At 29.7% G+C, this 23,277-nt stretch overlaps 1 protein-coding gene across 1 annotated transcript in view; it reads left to right on the top strand.

Annotated features, from left to right (window-relative positions):
• The window catches only part of LOC129971777 (sialin-like), a 36,887-nt gene extending 14,482 nt beyond the window's left edge, over positions 1 to 22,405 (top strand). Inside the window, exons 4-10 of the mRNA XM_056085754.1 lie at positions 167 to 350; positions 4,352 to 4,479; positions 11,635 to 11,784; positions 14,386 to 14,518; positions 15,860 to 16,015; positions 20,764 to 20,849; positions 22,253 to 22,405. Coding sequence (XP_055941729.1) covers positions 167 to 350; positions 4,352 to 4,479; positions 11,635 to 11,784; positions 14,386 to 14,518; positions 15,860 to 16,015; positions 20,764 to 20,849; positions 22,253 to 22,405 — 990 coding nt within the window. The remainder of the gene's footprint in view (positions 1 to 166; positions 351 to 4,351; positions 4,480 to 11,634; positions 11,785 to 14,385; positions 14,519 to 15,859; positions 16,016 to 20,763; positions 20,850 to 22,252) is intronic.
• The last annotated feature ends 872 nt before the right edge of the window (positions 22,406 to 23,277 follow it).

Genomic DNA, 23,277 nt, shown 5'->3' with positions numbered 1-23,277 from the left:
ATGTTGTTTCCTACATGATATTTAAGTACAAAAGGCGTTACATAGATCAGGACCGCAGATATCTCCATTTGCATGGGTGTCCAAATACATATTGGTAGATAAGTATTTGGACAAATATTCTGAACTGTTTATTTAAATCCACCTTTGATTTCTTTTCATTTTACAGGGAGTGACGAAACCAGCCATCAACGCTATCATTAGTCGTTGGTCTCCCAAACTAGAGAGAAGTAGGTTCTCCACCTTTACGATGTCCGGCGGGCTTATAGGCAGTGTCATCGCGATGCCCTTATCAGGAGTGATCAGCAGCTGTTCCACCCTTGGTGGATGGCCCACAGTCTTCACTTTCTTCGGTATAATATAATATGGCGAAACTTTTTTTCGGTTTTCGTATGACTAGAGTTTTAATTCAGCAATATACTACAATATTGTTTTAATAACATCACTTATAACTTCAGCAAAGAAACAAGTTATTGTGATGCTAAGTATTTGTTACAAACGACAGTTAAATCGATTTCTTTTAAACTCTCAATAAGGATCCATTGTCTTCTACTCAAACTATCAATGCCAGTAAATAACTTCGAGAAAATGGGAATATTCTTAAAAATAGGCAAAAGAAACAAAATAATGCGCTTACCACAGAATATGGCAAGACTTTAGCAGTCTAACTTTGAAACTCTGCCTTTTGTTGTAATATAAGTAAGTACAGACAGTCTGTTTCTATATATTTATAATAAGCAAAAATTAAGGATTGTATTTGATAATTAAAAATAAATTTATATCGCTATCAAGGCTTAAAAAATTTTCTATTTCACATTTTAACCCAATTTCGACTTTTGTTCAAAGAATGATTTCAGCTTGTTTCTGGACCTTCATTCTAGTATCCTCTGAAAAGGAAATTTGTCGTATCTCGTTCAGTACATACGATAAAAATATTGCTGTTTATGTTGATAACATTTTACACATTGCCCATGAAAGCTTATAAAATATCACGCCAGTTACAAGAGTCCAACAAGATATGCTACGTGCGAAAAGTGTCAATAAAGCGTGAGTTCCTAGTAACATATATATTCATTTTAAAAAAAGAAGCTTTCATGCAGTACATTTTGGAGCAGTATTTGGGGAAACAACTAACATATATAAGATCATTAATATGTGAAAGCCGGTTCTAAGTAGTCTGTAAATATTTAGAAATTTATTGAACGCTGAAAACCGGCCAGCATTGCAGGAATACGATTAAACATTTCAATGATTTTTGGCATTTTACAGAATGCCAAATGTCAAACTGGCAAAGTATGTAATACATCTCCAATGCATTTTTTTATCTTTAATATTCAATCTTTTAATTGAACTAAATTTTATTTATATTGTCTCCTAATTCCTTTCTCGTTTTTAGAGCCTGCAAATTTGTGTTGAGTTTCGATTGTCTGAAACTCGAATCTGCAGTGGGTGTTAAGTTTGTCTTAGCAAAAGAAATTGTCTTCATCTGATAGATAATTTAGAGAGGCTTGACGAATTTAGAGAAATTTCTAATCGAAACAAGGGAAAGAGGACTTTCAAAAATTCCCCTCCATCCCTCCCAGTTGCAGATAAGCGGAAATGTTCTCCCCAGAACATTTGTGCTTACTTTTTAATTCGTATACTTGTGTATTATTATTCGTACGAGTTTGGAGAACCATAGTTTTTAAAGGGTAATTAAAGCATGGTCTTTAGGGATTTTTTGACTATTAATTATCAGCATGGTATCCTCCTTATGGGTAGAATGTCCTTATGGGGAGAATGTTCTCCCCAGAACATTCGTGCTTATTTTTTAATACTTATATTTGTGTATTATTAATCGTACGCATTTGGTGAACCGTAGTTTTTAAAAGGTAATTAAAGCATGGTCTTTAGGGATTTTTTTGACTATTAATTATCCGCATGGTATCCTCCTTATGGGGAGAATGTTCTCCCCAGAACATTCGTGCTTATTTTTTAATACTTATATTTGTGTCTTATTAGTCGTACGCTTTTGGAGAACCATAGTTTTTAAAGGGAAATTAAAGCATGGTCTTTAAAGATTTTTTTGACTATTAATTATCAGTATGGTATCCTCCTTATGGAGATAATGTCCTTATGTGGAGAATGTTCTCCCCAGAACATTCCTGCTTATTTTTTAATACTTATATTTGTGTATTATTAATCGTACTCCTTTGGTGAACAGTAGTTTTTAAAGAGTAATTAAGGCATGGTCTTTAGGAATTTTTTGAATATTAATTATTAGGAGTGATATTACATAAATACATAATTTGTACATAATTAATACATAAGTACCAGAAAACTGAATATATATTTTGGACGCTCTTTTTCCTACCAATTAAAACCAAAATTTGACCTGAAATACAATTGTAGTCACAAAATTGCATATTGAATTTCTTATATTTATAAGCAATTGCGTTTTTGAGTAATCACGTTTCCATGCTTGTGAAAATACAGACCGACAATCGTTCAATTTTTTTGATTGATTTGATTCAAATTGTAGACAATTTACATTTTAAATATTACATCTGTATACCAAATTTCATCTGTTTTGTTCTTTGGATTTGTAATCGTCGAGTTCATTTGTACTGTGCTGGACACAGACTTCCTCTGAATAGATTTGGTTCAAAATTTTATGGATATTTTCAAGTATAGTGTAAAGTCCATACTCCAATTTTCACCCATCTAGCTTAAAGCGTTTTTGAATGATCATGTTTACAGTCTGACAGATTTAATTCCAAAAAAGGTTTTTTAGAACTTAGGGAAGTTTGAAATATGGAGATTTGTTATAATCTCGTTTTCGAATTTTTTGATTATTACAATAATTTCTCTTAGTATTCTACTTATACTAAAAACTAAAAACGAAGAAAATAATTTTTTGTCACTCCAGTTTAATGTCTGTACAATTTTTTTCACTGATTTTAATAAATTTCTAAGAAAACATTATTTAAGTATATTCTACAATAATACTTTTCATGTTGTTTCTAACGGCACTTGTCATAGACAAGTCTACGGACTTTAGAAGTCAATGATTTTAGGCTAAGGGGCGTCTCTTGTTTATTCAGTAGTGCCATCTAGGGATAAGAGTACGACTTAGCTATGCACACGTCTCAACCCTTTTTAAGCTGCAGACCATGCATTTCATTCACTCACCCACAGATCGTAATTTAGACCTGAATCAAAGAACGATCACTCCTGATCCAGTACCCCTAGTGGTATTACCCTCCACATGGAGAGCTTTGTGACCACAACAGTGTGTCAATACGTGCACCAGCCACCACACACATGGAGAGTCTTCGGCCGGCTGTGTTCGTACTCGCAATCCAAGAGACGCGAATCCACCGTCCTACCAAACAGGCTATCCTGGCCCATACTTTTCATTGTTTTAATTACTAGATTTATATTCACTTGAGTTTTGATGATATCAATTACATTTACATGCATCGCATAATCACTGCTATATAATCAAGAGCTAACTTTAGAAATAAAATAACGATAGACGAATCGAATCGAAAGTATTATCACTCCATTTGTCTTGGATTATTTTTGAATAGCCTTGTAGAGTTGCAAACTTTTAAGTTTGCAACTCTTCCCTTTGGATATTTCAGTCAAAAAATCGATAGAAATTGTCATTTCAAGCGCATACCACTTCTCATTTATTTAGCTTGTTATGTTTATCAAAAATCCAAAATCGGTATAGTCAACCAGTTTAAGTATTTTCTTTAAAATTTGATGCAGTGAAAAAAAAATATGATTACGCCATCTGCCAAATTTCATCTATATACCTCATTGCATTTTTGGGTTATTATGGTCACATCTCACAGATATGCAAAATATCTTTGAGGAATTCTATCTAAAATTTCATATATATATATTTACAGTTTTGCTATGAAGACTACCTATTAAATTCCATCTTTCTATATTATTACTATTATTTTTTGAAATGCAAATTTCACAAATAACTAGAATTCCAAAAAAGGGATTTTTCTGATTTAGTGAAGTTTATAATATGGCTTTCATTAAAACCTTCATTTTTTTATAGATTAAAATAGTTTCTATATCGATATTTGTTACAGTAAATAAAATTTTTGTTTGTTGACGTATAATTTTTCAATCATTTGACACTGAATATTCTCATCGTCGAAATTTCTTATTTCGATTTTTTTTTTTTAAATAAGATCTTAGAATATCTGAAGTTTTAATAGCAATTCTGCATAAAGATATTTTAAGCATATGAATCATTCATCTCTTTTTTTATTCAATAAAATATATTTTTATTCAATAAAATATATATAAATCTGCTTTGTTATGTTTTACATATTCTTTTTCCCAATAGGAATTCTTGGCTGCGTTTGGTTTGTATTCTGGCTCTATTTCATTAAAGACAGCCCATTAGATCATCCAAATATATCTTTAACGGAGTTTCAAAAGTTTGACCGAACTATAGAAGAAATCACCACTAAGGTACTTGTATTATTAACCCTAAAATACACGAATTTTAATTTTAATAAATAAAATTTGAAATCAACCGGAAAGTGGATGTAATTAATGGGAAAATTGCAGGAAAGAAACCTCACTTAAGAATTGTTTTTAATTTTCAGAAAAAAACTTATTGATGTATTTCTACATTATCATGGACAATCACTCTTTGAGTTCTACAAATCTAATGCGTACAATAATATAATATTTCAAACATAAATAATACCTCTTATTACATTAAAAAACATGAAAATTCATGAAACTATTTATTATTAGCATTTAAATATAAAGGAGCATTGCATTTGCTACATGAACACTTTGTTGTACACTTACATAGTGGAATTTTACACTTCGATCTGTTTGAAAATATTGGCCAGTGACCAACGCCGTCTTTTCGTACATCCATAGGCGGCAAAGGATAAGATGACTCAATAGATTAAATGAACTTATGTTAAAACTATTTTGCATACTAATACCTTTGTGCATCTTAAACTAAAAGCATCTTAACATTAAAAAAAATTAGGCAATTCAAAGGAAATAAGGGCAAAGAATTCTGGTAAAACATTAACAAGCTTAATTTATTAATTAACTTAATTATTTAAAAAGTTTAATAAAAAAAATTATTTGAATATTTGCTACATTAAAGATTTAGTTGTTAAGAAATTTATTAAATTTCATAGTATTCAAAATTTTTAAATACTATGAAATGGAAACCTGAAATGAAACTACGAAATAGAAATCATAGATTATGAAAATATAAATCATTGCGCTGTGCAAAATGAATATTCATTTTTATTTTAAAATAAAAAATAGAAAATGTTTCTGATGCTTTAAAAACAAAAATTACCTTGGGGGGTTTGATTTCTGAAGCAGATTTGAATTCACAAAAGCGCCATTATTCAGAGATTACATAACATGTGTTCTCGCTATACTTTTGATTTCACTACCACTTTTATACTTTTGATTTCACTACCACTTTTATACTTTTGATTTTGCTACCACTTTTATACTTTTGATTTCACTACCACTTTTATACTTTTGATTTTGCTACCACTTTTATACTTTGATTTCACTACCACTTTTATACTTTTGATTTTGCTACCACTTTTATACTTTTGATTTCACTACCACTTTTATACTTTTGATTTTGCTACCACTTGCATTCTGTTATATTACTCCACTACAACCAGATATCTTTATTTAATTCGGAATAAATTCTTATATTTTTTTGTTGTTAAAAATAAAAATCCTTTAAAACAATATTTGCGATTTCAGAAAGATGAGTAATTTCAGACATTTTTTAAAAAATATTATTTAATCTCCAATGTAGCCAATAATTAATTTTTTTGTGGTTGTTAAGTATTTAAATGTTACTAGCTGCCTTCAGCTAAGAGCATTAATTCAATCATGTCAACGAACACTGTTGAACTACAACATATCATACTTAATGAAAGATAATATATATTTACACAACAAACATGAATTATTCTGATTTGCTAGTTATGATTGCAAAATGACGAAATTGTTCTAACTGTTGAGGCTGGGGCTGTGTCAATATTTTATTTTATTTTTCAAAACTGAAATGCAAGGGGGTAGAGAATCATTGATGACATGTATTTTATTATATATATATATATATATATATATATATATATATATATATATATATATATATATATATATATCATCTTTCATATGAAATAAAAATCGGCGAAATCTGTACAGTGATTGAGTGATGTGGAGGCTCTGTCTTGTTATCTTACCTTAGAGATTATCTTAGAAATAGTTAAACAAAGTCTCTTTAAAAGGGGGATGAGGCAAAGGACAGACGATCATTGATGACGTATTTAAACGTCATGACCTTTCAAAAGAAATAAAATTTAGTGAAATTGTTGGAGTGGTTGAGATTCGGGAATTCTGACGCTGTATAGAGAATGCATAAAATAATGTTTTTGAGATTTTATTTTAAATATATAGCTTTACTGAATTTGTGATGTAAATAATTGTTTGAAATAAGCTTATTCAATTAGGTAGTGGAAGTCTTCTTTCTATTAGTTTAGAGATATGAAATTTGACTAGCAAATATTTCAAGTAATCTGCTTCCCATTTAGTCAATGAAAGAAATAATATAAAAATTAGAAATTAAAAAAAAAACTGTACAATAAAAGAAAAGGTAGACAATGTTTTCAAGATAACCCTAATTTCTTATGATACTTTATACCCAGAAATCTCTAATGTGATCAAATTAATGAGAGATTCAAGTGTTTTTTTTTTCGAATTTGCATGCATGAAATACATAGGTCTTTAAGCAAATATCAATGAAAATAGCATGAGTTATATATAAGGATTTAAGCAAGTATCAATAAAGAAATGAGCTGCTATTATGTGTATGTTACCATAAGAACAAAACAACTAAATTATTACACTGAATCAGAAAATGCATATACAAATAACATAGCAGAAATATTCACTGTAAATATTTCTAACAGAAATATTCACTTCGTACATAACTTCGTTTTTTTCAGATGCCTTTACTATTTTATTGATTAACAATTTCTTTTATCTTGAATATTTACTATTAGCTATTACACAAACATTTACTATTCTTTCTGTTTATACAAGTTTTATATTTAATTTAGTTTCTATATTTATACAATTAATTTTATATTTTATAATTTAAATATGGGAATGAATGCTGTTTTTTTGCAATGAATATCACCTCAAATTAAAATCTTTCTGCTTATATAATTTTTGGATTATTCCTTTGAGTATTGATTGATATATCTGCTGATTATGGATTGAATATGGAGCATCCATTATGATGTGGGTTCAAAGCACGCACATACATCTAAACATTCTAGATAAAAGCAAATATTTATTAGCTTTGAGATACTTTACATCTGCGTGCAGTTTATAGTTATTATAAAGCACATCACAATTAGCTGGGTCAGTTTCTGGTTCATCGTCCTTGAATATTTCAGCTGCCTGGTGGTCGTCTCCTTTCTCCTTTCTGATGCCAATGGTCTTCACATAATTGTTCTGTACTGACGCCAAAATCATTTTGAAATGTTGGTAATTCCCTTTGGTTATTGATTCCATAATTATATGCTGATTATTGTCTCTATTTATAATAAAGATAATATGCATGTTTTGGCTTTCTACAAACTCGATTGTTTGACCTGCAGGTACCAAATTGGGCTCATACCGTGGCTTCCAAAAATGTTCATGCATTTATTAGTTTTAATTTAAAAATCAGAATGGCAATTTTTTAATAATATCTGTGACAATTTGTGAAAAAAAAAATTCAGCATCTACAAAAGCTTTTCAACAGCTGGAAATAGAGGTTAATAATTTTATTGTTATTTCGGTATCAATCTTTTCTTATTCTTCCATCATTATAATTTTTAATTCGGTTTTCATATCAATACTGTGTTTTCACGTTTTCGGTTCTCTTCATGGTTTGGGATTTAAATCTGGCGATAGAGGTGGTATTTTCGAGGTTTGAGATCAATTATAGAGCCATCAGAGGGTGAATGTTGAGAACTATGTGCTTAGGATCATTATCAAGGCAAAAAAAAATATATATCTAATAGACAAATTTTTGACTTATTAAGTTTAAATTTTCTTTCAAAAATGAAATAATAAAGTTGAAAGTGCATATATGCGTTTGTTGGAGCTCTACAGGCTAAACGATTTGACTTGCAGCTACCAAATTTGGTATATCTGTACTATGGAAGGCGGAAATGTACGCCGAGAGCGATTTTTCTGAAATTTTAAATAATTGAAACTTATTTAAAATTTCAAAAACAAAAACAAAAAATACCATATTTGATAATACAAATTATTGTATTATGAACTATGGATTAACACTAAATGTAACTTTTGAATAGAGCTCTGATGTCATGGGACTAGTCACGACAAGAAATCTTCACTACATAACAAATAAGGCAATTAAAATAACATGATTTTAACAATTTTGCAAAATCATGGGCATGAAGTTATGCCTTATCGATTTATCAGGAGTAAAATATAACTGTTATTCCCAGCGAACCATCTGGTGGCCTGAGGCGTCTAGTGTTAAAATTACATTACTTATTGGTACTTAAATCAGTTTTATGATTTATTTATCGTGTGTTGAATCTGGATGAGAAATAACCATATTTTTGCTTTATCAGCACATTTAAAACTTTTTCCATTTCATTCAAATAAAAAATTAAAATAAACAGCAAGATAATAGAGAAAATGATGATTAAAAATTTTAAAAATAATTAAAATGTTAAATAAAAATTGTAGCGCATCATTTTTCTTAAAATTCGGTAATGTATCTGTTATTTCACCTTTAAATTTGGCAAAGAATGCAAATAGAAATTAAAATATCAAGAAATAAAAGCGTTATATTTTCAGTAATCAGCGTCGCAAATTGATTTAAAATAGACCGCAAGATAATAGAGAAAATGATGATTAAAAATTTTAAAAATAATTAAAATGTTAAATAAAAATTGTAGCGCATCATTTTTCTTAAAATTCGGTAATGTATCTGTTATTTCACCTTTACATTTGACAAAGAATGCAAATAGAAATTAAAATATGAAGAAATAAAAGCGTTATATTTTCAGTAATCAGCGTCGCAAATTGATTTAAAATAGACCGCAAGATAATAGAGAAAATAATGATTAAAAATTTTAAAAATAATTAAAATGTTAAATAAAAATTGTAGCGCATCATTTTTCTTAAAATTCGGTAATGTATCTGTTATTTCACCTTTAAATTTGGCAAAGAATGCAAATAGAAATTAAAATATCAAGAAATAAAAGCGTTATATTTTCAGTAATCAGCGTCGCAAATTGATTTAAAATAGACCGCAAGATAATAGAGAAAATGATGATTAAAAATTTTAAAAATAATTAAAATGTTAAATAAAAATTGTAGCGCATCATTTTTCTTAAAATTCGGTAATGTATCTGTTATTTCACCTTTACATTTGACAAAGAATGCAAATAGAAATTAAAATATGAAGAAATAAAAGCGTTATATTTTCAGTAATCAGCGTCGCAAATTGATTTAAAATAGACCGCAAGATAATAGAGAAAATGATGATTAAAAATTTTAAAAATAATTAAAATGTTAAATAAAAATTGTAGCTCATCATTTTTCTTAAAATTCGGTAATGTATCTGTTATTTCACCTTTAAATTTGGAAAAGAATGCAAATAGAAATTAAAATATCAAGAAATAATAGCGTTATATTTTCAGTAATCAGCGTCGCAGATTGATTGCGTGTTTTTCTATTTTAAGAATCTTATCAAGTATGAATTCGCAAAGCTGATTACTAAAGTCATTATCCAATAATCGAACAAATATCCAAAGTTTATTTTCAGTAATCAAAATTTTCTTATATAATTCGAAATTAGTTTTCATATTAAATTGGTCATTTTATTTTGAGAGAAAGAAATATGTTAGATATTTTTTTCGAAACCTCTTTTTGCTCAAAGCAAACCGTAAATTTTATTTATTCGAATAGATAGCCGGCCAGACTTTCTCTGAATGGATTTCATTTAAAATTGGATAGAAATCTATAGATTTGATATTAACATTCATCGTACAAATTTCCTTTGTCTAACTCAAAATATTTTTGAGTTATTTCTTACATAGAGAGAGATATTCTAGAAATCATATCAATCTTCTTTTCAAACTCAAGAAGATCTGAAAAATGAAGATCCATCAAAATCTCATGTTCGAATTTTTTCACAATTACAGTACTTTCTTTTTTATACTTCATACAATAAAAATTTAAGTAAAAAATTCTAAACATTCAATTACAATTAAAATATATATGAATGGAATTAAATTTCGATAATAGGGTATTTTTATTAGCTTCGCATTCTTTTATAATATTGATTTGGTCTTCATCTTTTAATTAAAAAAAAAAAAGAATTATTTTCTACGTTCTAGTAAACTAATAAAATATTTTTTTTCAAATCATTTTAAATATTAATTAGTAATGATGTATACAGATTGTTTCAGTATCAGGGTTACACATTTCTGGGAAGGGAACTTTCTACTTCTAGACCATTCAGAATCATGCAGCAATGTTGTGTCGGAAATGCTTTCCTGAAGCGATAGCTGGCACTGCACTTCTACCTGTTTTCCTAGCATCCATAAAACTATTCTATATTTCAGCATTCTATATTCTATGAGTACAAATGTTCAACACTACTAATGCATATTCTCATAATGTTACATGATATTCGGATTATGAACCACATAGTCAACCATCTAACTCTCCGACCCGCCCGAAGGCACACGGATTTAAACCATAAAACTGAATGACCGGACCGCCGCAACAGCAATTGGCGGGAACTGTGGTTGAGTCCTAAGGGCCATCACCGGCCACGGTACAACCCTCCCCGAAGGAAGTACGTCCCGTCATCGATGGGAGGAGCCAGATCCCCCACCTATTAATGCACCCTCCAGGGTGACGAGATCCAACCACCATGCCGGAAGCATCTCATCCTCATTTCGTGGTCCCCCCCCCCCCGAGGGACCTATGAACCACATAATGAAGATGTCCAATATCTTGTGCAAGTAAAGTATTCAGACTTCAATAATCACGTGAACAGATGGTGATAATCATCAATGAAATTGCAATGACGTCACATCTACAGTAAGTTAGCTTTTATTAGAATAATAAAAGGTTTTTGCTCTGTACTTATTTTGTTTGCTCTTTATCACAAAACAAATTTCAAAAAACTAGTCTACAAACGGTAAAAAGACTCCAGCTAATAATGAAATAGTTGGTAATAATGTAATATCATTGATAATGATTATCACATTTTTCTACGATATGCTGAAATGAAAATTCGCTACAAGAAGGCTGAAGATTCACGTGCAACGCCATCTACCGCGTCTGGAAAGCATTTCCGACAAAGCATTGCTATGTAGTTCTTAGTTATCAAGATATGTCTTACCATTTCTATATGTAACCCACGTGATTCGATACCCTGTATTTATTCGTCAACAGTATAAGCTGAATTAGCAATTAATAATAATTTCATGCAGTCATATCTATTATTAACGATAAGATTCAAAAATTTTCATATGAATAAATGATCAACTAAGCACTCAAAAAATATCTTTACAGAGACGAGAAGTTCCTTGGAAGGAGATCTTCACATCTCTCCCAGTGTGGGCAGTGATAGTGGCTCATTTTGGAAGTGGATTTGGATTTTTAACCCTTTTCACGGAATTACCCAACTACATGGAGAATGTTTTGCACTTCAATATCAGAGAGGTAACTTAAAAGGATTTTTATAACATTCTTTTCTGCAAAAAAAAAAAAAAATCGATGGTTATTTAAAAAAAATTTTTTTTTATATTGAACCAAGATTTCTTTATCAATCATTCTAATTTGAACATTGATGTGAAGTTATTTTTTAGCTATGTGATATAAAAAATAATTGTATTTGAAATCCAAATGATATTTAAATAGCATTAGAAACTCTTAAAACACTTAAAAAGAATTTTTTTTCTTCATTGATATTCTATTTGAAGCTGAAATACAGAAATAATTATTTTGTAGTAAATTCATTTATTTTTATTTTGAAATATATATAGCTAGATTGCAAAACAGAACACTCTCAAAGTTTCAAATGCATTTGTGTCCCCCATATTTATAGCTAACTAGCCGGCTTTGGCGGAAAAATAGTTCACCAGGAATATTAGTTGTATTTACTCTGAACTAAATCTCTTAGGCTTAACTAATTATTCACTGTTTACCACCCAAGAAAATATTTTTATCAAATTATAACAGACATCAAAGTCAAGTTATTTTAATATCCTTATATCTGTTCTGACCAGTGTGTATACGAACCATCTTAATACAGACAAGTCCCATGACATCATAATTCTATTAAAATGTACTCATTTTCGGAATACTACAGCTTCGCTTTCTTATTTTACATGCAAACTACTGAGACACTGAACACAATATTTCTTCTTTCGCTTCCAACAAAGAGAAAAAAGCGCATCATTAAATATTTGACGAAAGAATGAAAATGATTTGAATTTCTATTTAATAATAGTTAAACAACGATGGCTGAAAATTATAAAAAAAGCATTTTTAATAAATTGCAAATATTACAAAAAAATTTCGCACCACAATCAAGTTGAATTGCATTAAAAATAACTTAAAAGAAATGTTTAAATGGTATTTTTAGTTTAGTTTAGTTCAGTTATATTAACGTACAGTTTTAAACCAACACTAGGGCTATTTTGGGACGGACCTCGTAATTTTAAACTGCGGTCAGATAACGAGGCCGCCATCTGAGCTGAGCATCTCTCCACACCACACCAGCGGGAGGACGCTTTCCCCGGACGGATTTAAGGTGTATGAAACTCGCTTACACAACGATTCTTCGGTGGAATCGGGTCACTAGCCTTAAATCCTCCTATTCCGAAGCCGAGACCTTACCACCAGGCCACCGTGGCCCCTTTAAAATGGTGTAAAAACTAATTTTGGGCAACAATATTTTCGTTAGCTATGTGAGAAAACGCCAAAATTTCAATTAATTTTTAATTAATTAAAATTTCAAAAAAAAAAAAGCTCCGAGATACAAATTCTAACTTATCAAAGTATATCTATATCAAATTGGTAGCTCTAGCTTACGCAATCTGTCTAGTACATCGCCAACACACATACACAGATCTTTATTATTAGAAGAAATTAGATTATTAAACAATAACAGTATATTCCGCAGGCAATTTTTTTTTTTTTTGAATTTTAAAAGAGAAGCTTTTTATTACTTCGACAAGCCATATCACCACTTTTAAATATTCGCTAAATTTGTGAATAGTTATCATTAAAATGTAACAGATGATAATGGATAATTCAAAATCTCATGTGTTTGGATGATAAACTATCGTTCAAATGCTTGCATCGCGATTAATATTCGATTTCTCAGGGGCATTTAATAACTGTAACAGATAATGAAACTACGTCGAAATGCATTCAAAGTTATCTTTACCCGTTATCGCATTGTAAGGTGAAGTACCATAAATGTATTACTAAAAATAAATCTTACAAATAATAAAAAAGGAAAAAAAATATTGTCATAGTTTTGGTATAATTTATATGACACTTAACTATTTGTTGTTAACTATTCCTAGAGGCTAATTCCGGAATAGGAAAAAGCAGCTACCTAGCATCGCTAAGCTGACGGGAGAAGGGGGGGGGGAGTCAAGCAAGTCAATTAAAAACAACTTTATTTTCTTACTGGCAAAATAAATAAGTTTTTAAAAATCCAAATTCTATGATTTATAAAATATTAAGGTAATATTAAAACTTTATCAAATATAATTTGTGAGACTCTTATATGTTTTATTAAATTCATTTTGATATTTTAATACTTATAAGCACCGACGATTTGCTTCAATAACATTGTTCAGAAGTGTGGATGCTCGTCAGCCTATTGCCCTAAAAGATTAATAAAAACAAACAATTTTTTTAAACAATTAATAAAATATAAATATAACCTAAAATATCATGTTAAAAGTGCGTTTAAATGTGAAACTAAAACGACCCTTTTATAAGAAAAGCTTCAAATTGTGCAAATTTTTCAAATTGTGCAAATTGTTCAAATTTTCTTTTCATCGTTATTCTAAGAAACACAAAACGTACTTAGTTATGTTAGTATCCAACAAATTCGAAAGGACTATAGCTCTCCGGTTATTAATAACGTCCAAGAAAGTTGCGCAATATATCGTATGGGCAAAATCGCTTTTGTCCACATACTAAAAGTAATAACAACTTTATTTGACAGCATATGTGTAAATCTACGGGAAATTCGAGGGGAGATTTTGAAACAATTGATGCATCGTATATTATTTATTGCAGAATGGAGAAATATCAGCTTTGCCATACATTGTTCAAGCACCGACAGCATGGATGGCATCCTATCTTGCAGATTACTTGCGTAAACGCGAAGTGCTCAGTATTACGAATATTAGGAAGGTTTTCAATTCAGTAGGTAAATATTGTTATGAAATTGTTTATGGTAGCTGTCAATTGTTTGTTTTAAATATCGGATATATTTTACTTTATGAATGCGGTATAGATTTACATAAGTCAGTCAAAAAGTTAATTACATTTTCCCTTAAAAAGTTTCGGTGATTCAGCTATTTAGATTAAAATTTGTGGCAACACTTTAGAGATTTATCTGTATCGTTTGGCGTCGCGTTTTTTACATTGTAATTTTAATTTTATAATAGAAGATGGATGTTAAATTTGTGCCAAAAAATATTTCGTAACTGCTGTTATAGAATGCCGTGTAAAGCATTCAGAGTCTTAGTCAAGATCCACAATTTTATGCGGATGGAAGGGGACAAGATAGTTTTTGGAGAGTATGTGAGAAAGTTTCAGGGAGACCATACATGGTGGTTTACCTTTGTTGACGTATTTTATAACTGTTTTCGCAAGATTTTTGTTCGTTACAAAAATTATCAAAAAAAGAAAAAGACAGAAATTATATTAAAAAAGTTATAAGAAATAAATTATAATTATAAAAAATTACAACATTTGCTTTTTTTATACATTTAATCCAAATCAGATATTTTTTTTCTCGCAGTTTGATGCTATACCCTTTTCAAAATTTATTACTCCACTTCAACTCATTATACTTTGTTTTTGAACAATGCATTTATCGTCACATAATAATTTTTCAATTATTTTTATTCAGACTTCTTTTTTGAATTAAAATAATTGATATTTTGATTTAGAAACGAAGAAAGTTACATCTTTACTTAATTAATTATTTTGGAAATTTGTAATGTAAAATCTTTTAAATTTTGTTTATTATATTAAAGGCATTTAATATGTCCGATGAATAATTAACCAATTTTAGAATTAAATTTTTAAAAAATGATTCAATATTTTTTGATTTTTTACTTCAAAGTAGGATTTAAAAAAAAGGTCATTCATTTTCGCACAAAAGTGGTTTTTAATTAAATTTATATTTTTCAATCACCAAATGGGAAATTTTAACTATTTATATATTTAATATAAGAAATTTAACTGCTTAGAAAGTAATATTCCCCATTTTACTAAAGGTGGTTGGCTGAAAAATAAATATATATTTTATCGACATTATATATGTATGAAAGCTTCTACCTACTTTAAAATTACTTTTCAATCTGACAAGGAAATTCTTTTACCAATAACTTTGATTACTTCCCACATCTAAGAAAAATGTAGTTATTTTCTGTTAAGTACTTGATTATAACTGTTTCTTGAAGTTTTGAAATAACCTAGTTTTCAACAACAGATTCGAAAATGTGTATCTTCAAGCTTTCTTAATTTTTTTTTCTTTCAGGAACTTTTGGTTCTGCATTTGCCATAACTCTGGTGACAATATCAGGTTGTCGCCCGAAACTAGTAATCGGACTGATTTGCTTAGCAATGGCCCTAAATGGTTTCTGTTACTCCGGCTACCATGTCACACATGTGGACATGAGTCCATATTTTGCAAGTAAGTGATACAATTTTTTTTAAAATTCACATTGTGTTGGGGTCCCATCTTAAACTTCACTTGTTTTATCATTTGAGTGCTTAATTCGTAAATTGTGCTGTGACACAGCCTTTCTCATAAACTCCATTAGGCATGTTATCAGAATGTCTGCTGTCTTAAATTATGCTGGTATGTCTCAACTCCAACATAAGTTTCAGCAAACACGCCATTAAATTATATGTTGCCGTAAGTTGCGCTGGTATATCACAAATCTCTCATAAACTTCATCAAGCATGTTATCACACTGCACGCCTTAAGTTATGCTGTGATTTCAGGCATGCCATGAAATAGTATGTTGCCTTAAGTTATGCTGGTATGTCACAACTTCATCATAAACATCAGTAGGCATATCATCAAATTTCACATTGCCTTAAGCTTGCTCTGCCATCATAACTCCCTCATAAACTTCAGCAGACATGTCATTGAATTTCATGTTGCCACATTTCTGCTCTAAATTTCATCTTGCATATTTATGAATTATATGTTGCCTTAAGTTATGTTGATATGTTACAACTCCATCATAAATATCACTATATATCTCATCAAATTTTATTTTGCCTGAAGCTTGTTGTGATGTCACATTTCTGCTATAAATTTCATCTTGCATGTTTATGAATTTTTTGCTGCCTTAAGTTATGTTGATATGTTACAACTCCCTCATAAATATCACCGGCATGTCATCAAATTTCATTTTGCCTCAATCTTGTTGTGATGTCACATTTCTGCTCTAAATTTCATCTTGCATGTTTATGAATTATATGTTGCCTTAAGTTATGTTGATATGTTACAACTCCATCATAAATATCACTATATATGTATCAAATTTCATTTTGCCTCAAGCTTGTTGTGATGTCACATTTCTGCTATAAATTTCATCTGGCATGTTTATGAATTATATGTTGCCTTAAGTTATGTTGATATGTTACAACTCCCTCATCAACTTCGGCAGTCATGCCATTAAATTGTATAATGCTTTAAGTTATGTTGGTGTGTTACAACTTCATCATAAATTTCACCTGACATGTCATCAAATTTCGCATTGCCTTGTGCTATAATATTACAGTCCTGTCATAAACTTTGATTGGTATGTCATACGACTACTTTTTGCCTCAGGTTGTAATGTGAAGTCACAATCCGTCTTAAACTTATCTAAGCTTGTCATTTAATGTCCTATTGTTTTAAGTTGCGTTATGATGTGGCATAATTAAAATGTAACTTATATAGCATATTTAATGTGTATAACTTAAGAAAGAACTGTGGCCTCCGAGTCAATTAATTTTTAAGAAAATAAAACTACTTATTGAAATTATCATTTAATTATTATTTCTCTAATGGAAAATCAGGATACCATCTGCTGTAATGTTATGTATTGATGAGAGGGATTTTCATATAATATCTTTTTATTTTCAAATTATGAACTTATAATCAAAATTAATTATGAAAATTATCTTTTGATGAGATATATATTTTTATATAAAATTCTTATAAAGAAATACATATAATCATTGAATAGTAAAGATCCTGTAAAAGTATGCTCTAAACAGCATTAAATCATTTTAATATCTTTTTTAATCAGAAATGCTTGAATTTTATTTTTGACGCACATAATTTTACTGCATATGAATAAAAAATAAATGTTCACTTGGTACTTAGAACCTTGAGCCAATCACCCCGCTTGAGCGAAATATTAAAAAAAATCCTTTACGTTTTTTGCAAAAAACTGTAAAAAGGGTGGAAGATTTTAAAAGAAAACATCTGTGTCTTACTGAAAATTATTATCTTTCTAGTGCATTACAGTTTATCACTTAAAATTTATTCTTACGAAATTTAATCACTCGAAGCATATCGAGATCGAGTTTATTCACTCGGAGTGAATTATTTAAGTAAAATCTTATCTTTTCAGAGATTAGTGTTTTTTTTTTATTTCATGCAGAGGAAAAAAAGGATAAATTTATATTCTTATAAGATGAGAATTATTTAAAATTAGGATTTTTTTACACAGAATTTCCTTAAATTATTCTGAATATTCTTTACCATGCCTCTTGAATTTCAATTAATTGTAAATTATTGATTTGTTATTAATAATTTAATTTATTACCAATTCTATCAAAATTAATTATTGATTTAATTGATTACTAATTGTAACAAAATTGTTAATTTAATTGGTTACCAATTGTAACCAATTAAATTAACAATTACATTGTTAATTTAATTTGTTATAAATTGATAATTAATAATTGTTAATTTAATATATTAATTTAATTTGTCATTACCTGATAATTAATAATAATTGTTAATTTTATTTGTTACCAGTTGTAACAAATTACATTCAGCTTCAGAATTTCTCTTCTTCTATGAGCAACGTTAGATGAGTATGAAAATCCATGTATTGAAGAAAAATATGATTCAAACTCAGATTAATAAAAACTTGCTAAAAATAGAGAATTATTTATTATATAAATCATATATCTATATACATACAGGTAATAAACGTATCTTAACCTCATGTATAGTTAGGGATAACTTAATGGTGAAATGCATTTTCAAATATTAAATTAGAATTGAGAAAGATTGATGAAGATATTTCTGCACACAGAATCATACATGATAGCAATCTTAGAGATACAGCCCAGTTTTTAGTCAATATGAAAAAGGACAGAGTTATTTTTGCATACTAGAAAACGAATTATTTGGGTGTCCATAAAATAACGTTCCCTATTTTGTGGCTCCTGCAGCTAAAGCGAATGGACGGAATGTCACCACATTTCATATGCAGACTGTAAAAGGCAAAGAAAGATAAATTCGGCAGAAAAAAAATTAGTAATAAGAGTTGCTGATAGAAGAAATTTTGGCGCTGCTATCATGTACGAAGGAGGACATTTGCATGGATTATGTAAAATTCCTAATGTGTGCGTGACAGCAACGCCATGCATTCCTTGTAAAAAGGGAAGAGTAAACGACATGTTAACAGTTTGTTCTTGACTATTGATGCGTTTTTCAATGTTGTTCGTGACTGACTATTGATGTGTGCTTAATATGGACCTTATTTCACCTCAGCTTGCTTTACTGGTAAAACTGTTCTACACTAGATGGTGTAGTGCTGTGGCTGCTCTTAAGCAGACCTGCTCGTCTTGAAATAGAACATAAGACTGGCTGTTATGAACATCGAAACTGACAATTTGCACGCAGCAGTGAAGAACGCTATTCACTGTATGCAATATGTTGTACACAAGGAAGGTCAGAATATTGAAAATGCTGCACGGCGTCCAGTGTCCCTTAATATTGATGAATTAAATATTACTTTCTAGGAATTTCATGAATTCATTCATAACTGTATTCCCACAGTGCCATTATTTCTTCTATCTGCAACTTTTGGTATTAACTATTTTTCTGCGCACTTCATCTTCCCCAGCCTTCCACAGTCTGCATATGAAATGATTCATTTCGTTCATTCGTTTTAGCTTCAGATGCCTTCAAACAAGGAAAGTTAATTTATGGCCATGCTGTAGATATTGCTGAATAGAATACCCCTACATCCTAATGCCACCACACAATTTTTGACTAATTTGGTTTGCAAATTGTATTCCCTATCCCGCATTTATCTGGACATTGTTTATAAATCATCGATGGTGAGATACCATTATTTCCTCGTCTATTTAAATGAACTCTCGTACAGAAATCATTTTAAGTGGGGAAGATTAAGTAGATTTCTCTAAGAGAAATGATTTAATGCTTTGTTTCATATTATATCAACATTCAATTTATAAACTATTTTTCACACAAAATGGGTTCAGTAAGTAATAATGAATAAGAGACTATTAATATATATCATATCCTAAAATAAGACATCGACTGATAATAGGATGTCTTTTATTGACTTCGTTCCCAAATGCCTTACTCGCATTTATCCTCAAATTATTAATAAATTATGGAAGGTGTGCTGACATTTTTCCCCCACCTGAATGATTTTTTTAAAGAGATATCATTTAACTTGACAAGCAAATTTATCAAAGATAAATAATTTGAATTTAGAAAATGAAGTGGATTTCACGTAACACTTTAAGATAACACTTTCAGATTTCGAGACAACTCGTCTTCCAGGAATATTCGCTATGCGCAAGGGATGAGATAACTCGTCCTCTAATCAAGGTTTTTCTGTAATGGTATAAATGTTCTAAAAGTATAAATTTTTCAATTTTAGTGCTGCGGAGAGCGGGACAGTCTCTGAATGCAGAGGGTGGGACAAAGGCGCGCCATTGCCCCGATGAAAGTGTTAAGGAAATAATTTAATTATCGATTTAAAATTACATCAACATTCAATTTACTAATTTAACCTTTCGTAATAAAAGATTCCAAATATAACTATGACTAAGATAATTTCAGCTTTAATAAGTCAGAACAAAGGGATTTCAAGTATAACTAAAATGAATTAAAATTTTAAAGAAGTCACATATAGGAGACTCCTCATTCGATAGTAATCTTATTAATATATTACTTTCATTTATTGAATGGCAATAAAAGCGAGTTTCTCTTTCTATCTGAAGGTACTAATATAAAAAAAAATCATGAATTTTTAACCTAGAGCTGATATGAATAGTGATGAAAAAAAAGACATCGCCTTTTTAAGGAAAACTTTAGAACGTAATAAAGAAAAGAATTAAAAACTTTTCATACTTGTACACATAAAAATTGTCTTTATTAATTTACAGGTACCTTATTTGGTATTACTAGCACCGTTGCATTTGCCTGCGGAATATTTGCGCCATCATTAGTAGGCTTCTTAACATCGGACAAAGTAAGAGGCTATGCTAACATTATTTTATAATGTTGATATTACCTATAAAACCTACTACCTATAGAAGATTCTACCTATAAAACCTTGTGCCTATAGATGATTTTACCTATAAAACCTTGAATCTATTGATGATTGTATCTGTAAAACATTGTACTTATGGAAAATTGTACCTACAAAACCTTGTGCCTATAGATGATTGTACCTATAAAACTTTGTACGTATGGATGATTACACCTATAAAATCTTGTACGTATAGATTATTGTACCTATAAAATTTTCTGCCTATAGATGATTGTACCTTTAAAACCTTGTATGATGGATGATTGTACCTATAAAATCCTAAGCGTATAGATGTTTGTACCTGCAAAACTTTGTATGTATGCATAATTATGCCTATAAAACCTTGTACCTATAGCTTGCATTTAAAATGTGTGGTGTACTCACAGAACAGAACGCCGTCTCATACTCCGTGTCCTTAACCATTCTGGTCACTGAACGGTTTGGTGGGCATGTTACAGGAGTTTTATTTAAATACCAAAATATTTACAGTAGAAAAAAGAAAAATAACTATGTACAGAATTTACAAGCATATCAGTAATGATAAGGAAATGAAACCCTTTACAAGGATTTCGAACTTTGAAAAATGAAAGAAAAATTATTTGGAATTATAATATGCAGGAAGATAAATTGTATGAAAAAACTCATGACTTCTGTGTTCACTTTTTATCATGACATAGGATATACTCACAGCTAAGCTAAAGAAACATTTTCATTTCCTCAAATATGAAGGATAGAAAGAAAAGCATACCATAAATATTAAAATATTCGACATTATGATAATGACTAATCTCCATATTTTGAGGCACACTGACTAAAAGAAGGGAAAAAATCAAATTGCAGAACGTATTCTCACAACTTTTTTGCATACTTATCTTTCACTCACCCCGCATAAAAATTATTAGCATTGAGCAAGGCCGTAAATGCTATGGGTAGTTCTGAAATTTTTATTTCCGATATGAGCATTTTGTACTTCATATGATAGGCAAGAAAAACTAAATAAGCGTTTTGGACACCTATTGCCAATAGAATGAAACCAAAATTTGATGCAAAATTATTATTTCGGCTAGCAGATCACGTGCCAAATTTCATACATTCAAGTTCTCGCATCTTTGCGTAACCCCGTTTACATGCAGAGCGACATGAAAGGTAAAATATTTGACTGATTTGTTTTGAAATTTGATATTGATCTATATTGCAGATGATGAAAGGGAATATTAAAATTTATTCATTTAGTTCTTTACTGTTTATATTTACTCAGATAATTTTCTTTCAATTGCTAGTTAAACTATATTAATGTTATAAAAATAAAATTTCTCATGTATATTTTTTTGTTTTGTGGTAAGGAAACTATCCCAGAATGGAACAGAGTGTTCTTCACAATCGTATTTGCTTACATGATTTCCGGAATTTTCTTCAGTTTGTTTGCATCAGCGGAAAAACAACCTTGGGACAACGACGATGAGGACAATCACAGAGATATCGCAATAATCAAGTAAAAAAACCCTGCTAAGTGAAACTAAAAGATTATTTGTGTCTCATTTTCTCAATAAAATATAAATAGAGTTTTCGTTTCTTTTCTCCAATTCCTTTTATTTCTCAATATCTAACGTTTAATATATTCTAATAGCCTTTTTGCGACCAGCTGGTTCGCCAAGAGTAATCTCTCGAAAATTTTCAATTGAATATTTAAGCACCTTGTTCTCTAAATAAATGTTTTTAGGCTTATATAATTTGTTGTCAGCTGCCGAAAAATTTAAATTGGAATTTGAAATGGAAGAGAAAAAACTTCAACAAATATGAAAATTTTATATGATTCCAAAGTGAAATGAATAATGAAAAAAATGAAACCAAACACATTTTTTTAAAAATAGATTACAGAAATTCTAATTCTTCTGCAATGTAATCCTATGTGTACCACAAAATGTTATTTTTATAATTTATACGATATATCAGAGAATTATTCAATAAAAATGTTTCTGATTCTTCATAAAATTCAGTTTTACCTTCAAAAAGATTTAATTGTGGTTAATAATATTTTATTTAAATCAATAAATGTATTTTTGAAAACAATTATGCAATCTAAATTGTATACAATCCTTCGATCCTATAAATCATATACAGTAAAATTATCTTTACATTCTAACGTTTCAATCTTTTGAGATCAAACCTGATCGAATTATAAAGCTTTGAATACCATTATTTTAGGACAGTCAGCCTGGGGGAAAGTCAAAGCGCTGACTGCAGAACTTTCCGCAAGATGGTTGGTGGAGAGTCTAAAATGTAAAGAATAGAAACACTGAATCTTAATAACTCTAAATTTGATGTTTTATATTAATTTTGAAACTATGAAGTGGAGGGTTTATATACG

The sequence above is a fragment of the Argiope bruennichi genome, chromosome 6 (genome assembly GCF_947563725.1).
Source record: "Argiope bruennichi chromosome 6, qqArgBrue1.1, whole genome shotgun sequence".
NCBI lineage: Eukaryota > Metazoa > Arthropoda > Arachnida > Araneae > Araneidae > Argiope > Argiope bruennichi.
Note: the sequence above shows the minus strand (reverse complement) of the source record. Positions and strands in the feature narration are given on the sequence as shown.